This window comes from Octodon degus, unplaced genomic scaffold, assembly GCF_000260255.1.
Source record: "Octodon degus isolate 3935 unplaced genomic scaffold, OctDeg1.0 scaffold00010, whole genome shotgun sequence".
NCBI lineage: Eukaryota > Metazoa > Chordata > Mammalia > Rodentia > Octodontidae > Octodon > Octodon degus.
The window spans coordinates 21,582,230-21,583,922 of NW_004524586.1; the positions used below are offsets into that span (position 1 = coordinate 21,582,230).

The 1,693-nt window shown below is 46.0% G+C and overlaps 1 protein-coding gene across 1 annotated transcript in view; it reads right to left on the minus strand.

Annotated features, from left to right (window-relative positions):
- Htra1 (HtrA serine peptidase 1) overlaps positions 1 to 204 on the minus strand; it is a 54,611-nt gene extending 54,407 nt beyond the window's left edge. The window contains exon 1 of the mRNA XM_004625746.2: positions 184 to 204. Within this exon, the coding sequence (XP_004625803.1) occupies positions 184 to 204 (21 nt within the window). The remainder of the gene's footprint in view (positions 1 to 183) is intronic.
- Positions 205 to 1,693: the final 1,489 nt, after the last annotated feature.

Sequence of the window (1,693 nt, forward strand, 5' to 3'; positions counted from 1 at the left end):
CTCTCTCTCTCTCTCTCTCTCTCTCTCTCTCTCTCTCTCAAATAAATAAAAATAAAAAAATAAAAAAAAGAAAAGGTGGACCATGTGGTACCTGAACAAATAATAAATAAATTGGCGAGCCTGAGCCCTGAATCCCTTTTGCTTCCCATCTCACCATGTGACCTTTGCCTGTTATCCACTCACCTCCATGATGCCATCTGACATGTTGTGACGTAGCCAGAGGCACTCACTGGAGGTTGAACCAATGGGTTGCCTGGCCTTGGGCTGTCAGCTTCCTGACCTGTGAGCCAGTAAGCCTCTCTTCTGTCTGTAATATCTGGTGCTTTCTTATAGCAATAGAAAATGGACTAAGACAGCACCTCTCTGTTATTTGAGAGAGTCTTGCTGTGTAGTGTTGCTATGCTGGCCTTGACTTCAATTACATAGCCCAGGCTGACCTGAAAATTGTGGTACTCCTCATGCCTCAGTGTCCCAAGTGTTCAGATCACAGACATGCCCTACTACACCCAACTATAGAACCGGGGATTGGACTCAGCCCCTTGCACTTGCTAGGGAAGCACTTATTGTACTGAGCCATCTCTCCGGCCCCAGCTCACTCTTTTTATAACAACCTACTGTACCTTAGACTAACCAGTGTCCCTAGACAACTATATTAATCTCCTCCCGTTGGGTATAGTGGTACACACCTGTAATCCCAGCACTTAGAAGGCTGAGGTTGAATGATTGCCATGAGTTGAAAGCCAGTCTCAATTATGCAGTGAGATCCTATCTCAAAAAAAAATTTCTGGGCTAGGGAGATGGCTCAGTAGAATAAGCACTTGCCTGGCAAGCACAAGGGTCTGAGTGCAATCCCTGGTTCCGCAAAAAAAAAAAAAATTCTTCTGGGGTAATAATACCCTGGTGACCTAGAGACCTCACAACAGACCCTGCCTCTTAAGGGTTGCACCACTTCCCAGCACTACCACTGTGAAACCCAAATTCTAGCCTGTGAAACTTTAGGACACATTCAAACCATAGCCAAAGCAGGTTCCAACTAATAATCCTTTGACATAGAAAAATAAAAGACATCCCACTGGAAGGATCATGGGAACCTTGACTAGTCCACACAGGAGGGTGTTGCGTGTGTTCATGCATGTGTGTGGTGTGTGCATGCAGAGGCACGTGTGCCTGTGTGTGTCCATGTCTGTATCATGTACTGTGCACATGCAGAAGGAACCAGGACAAACCAGGTGAAGCCTGGCATCGTGAAGCCACCACTGACCTCCGCAGGCTGACACATCCCTATCTGCAAGCCACGCTCTTCACCTAGAAGTGTGGCCCTTCATTTTATATTTTAATTTTAATGTTTTTGCAGTCCTGGGGATTAGACCCAGGGTCCATGAGGCACATGCCAGGCAAGTACTCTATCACTGAACTACATTCCAGTCCTTTTTATTTCACCTCAAGACAGAGTCTCAAGAGCCCATGAGATAGCTCAGTAGAATAAGCACCTGCCTGGCAAGTGCAGGGTCCTGAGTTCAATCCCAGGTACCAGGAAAAAAAAATGTTTTAGCCAGGGAAATAGCTCAGTGGCGTAAGCGCCTGCCTGGTAAGTGCAAGGTCCTGAGTTTGATCCCTGGTACAGAAGAAGAAGAAGAAGAAGAAGAAGAAGAAGAAGAAGAAGAAGAAGAAGAAGAAGAAGAAGAAGAAGAAG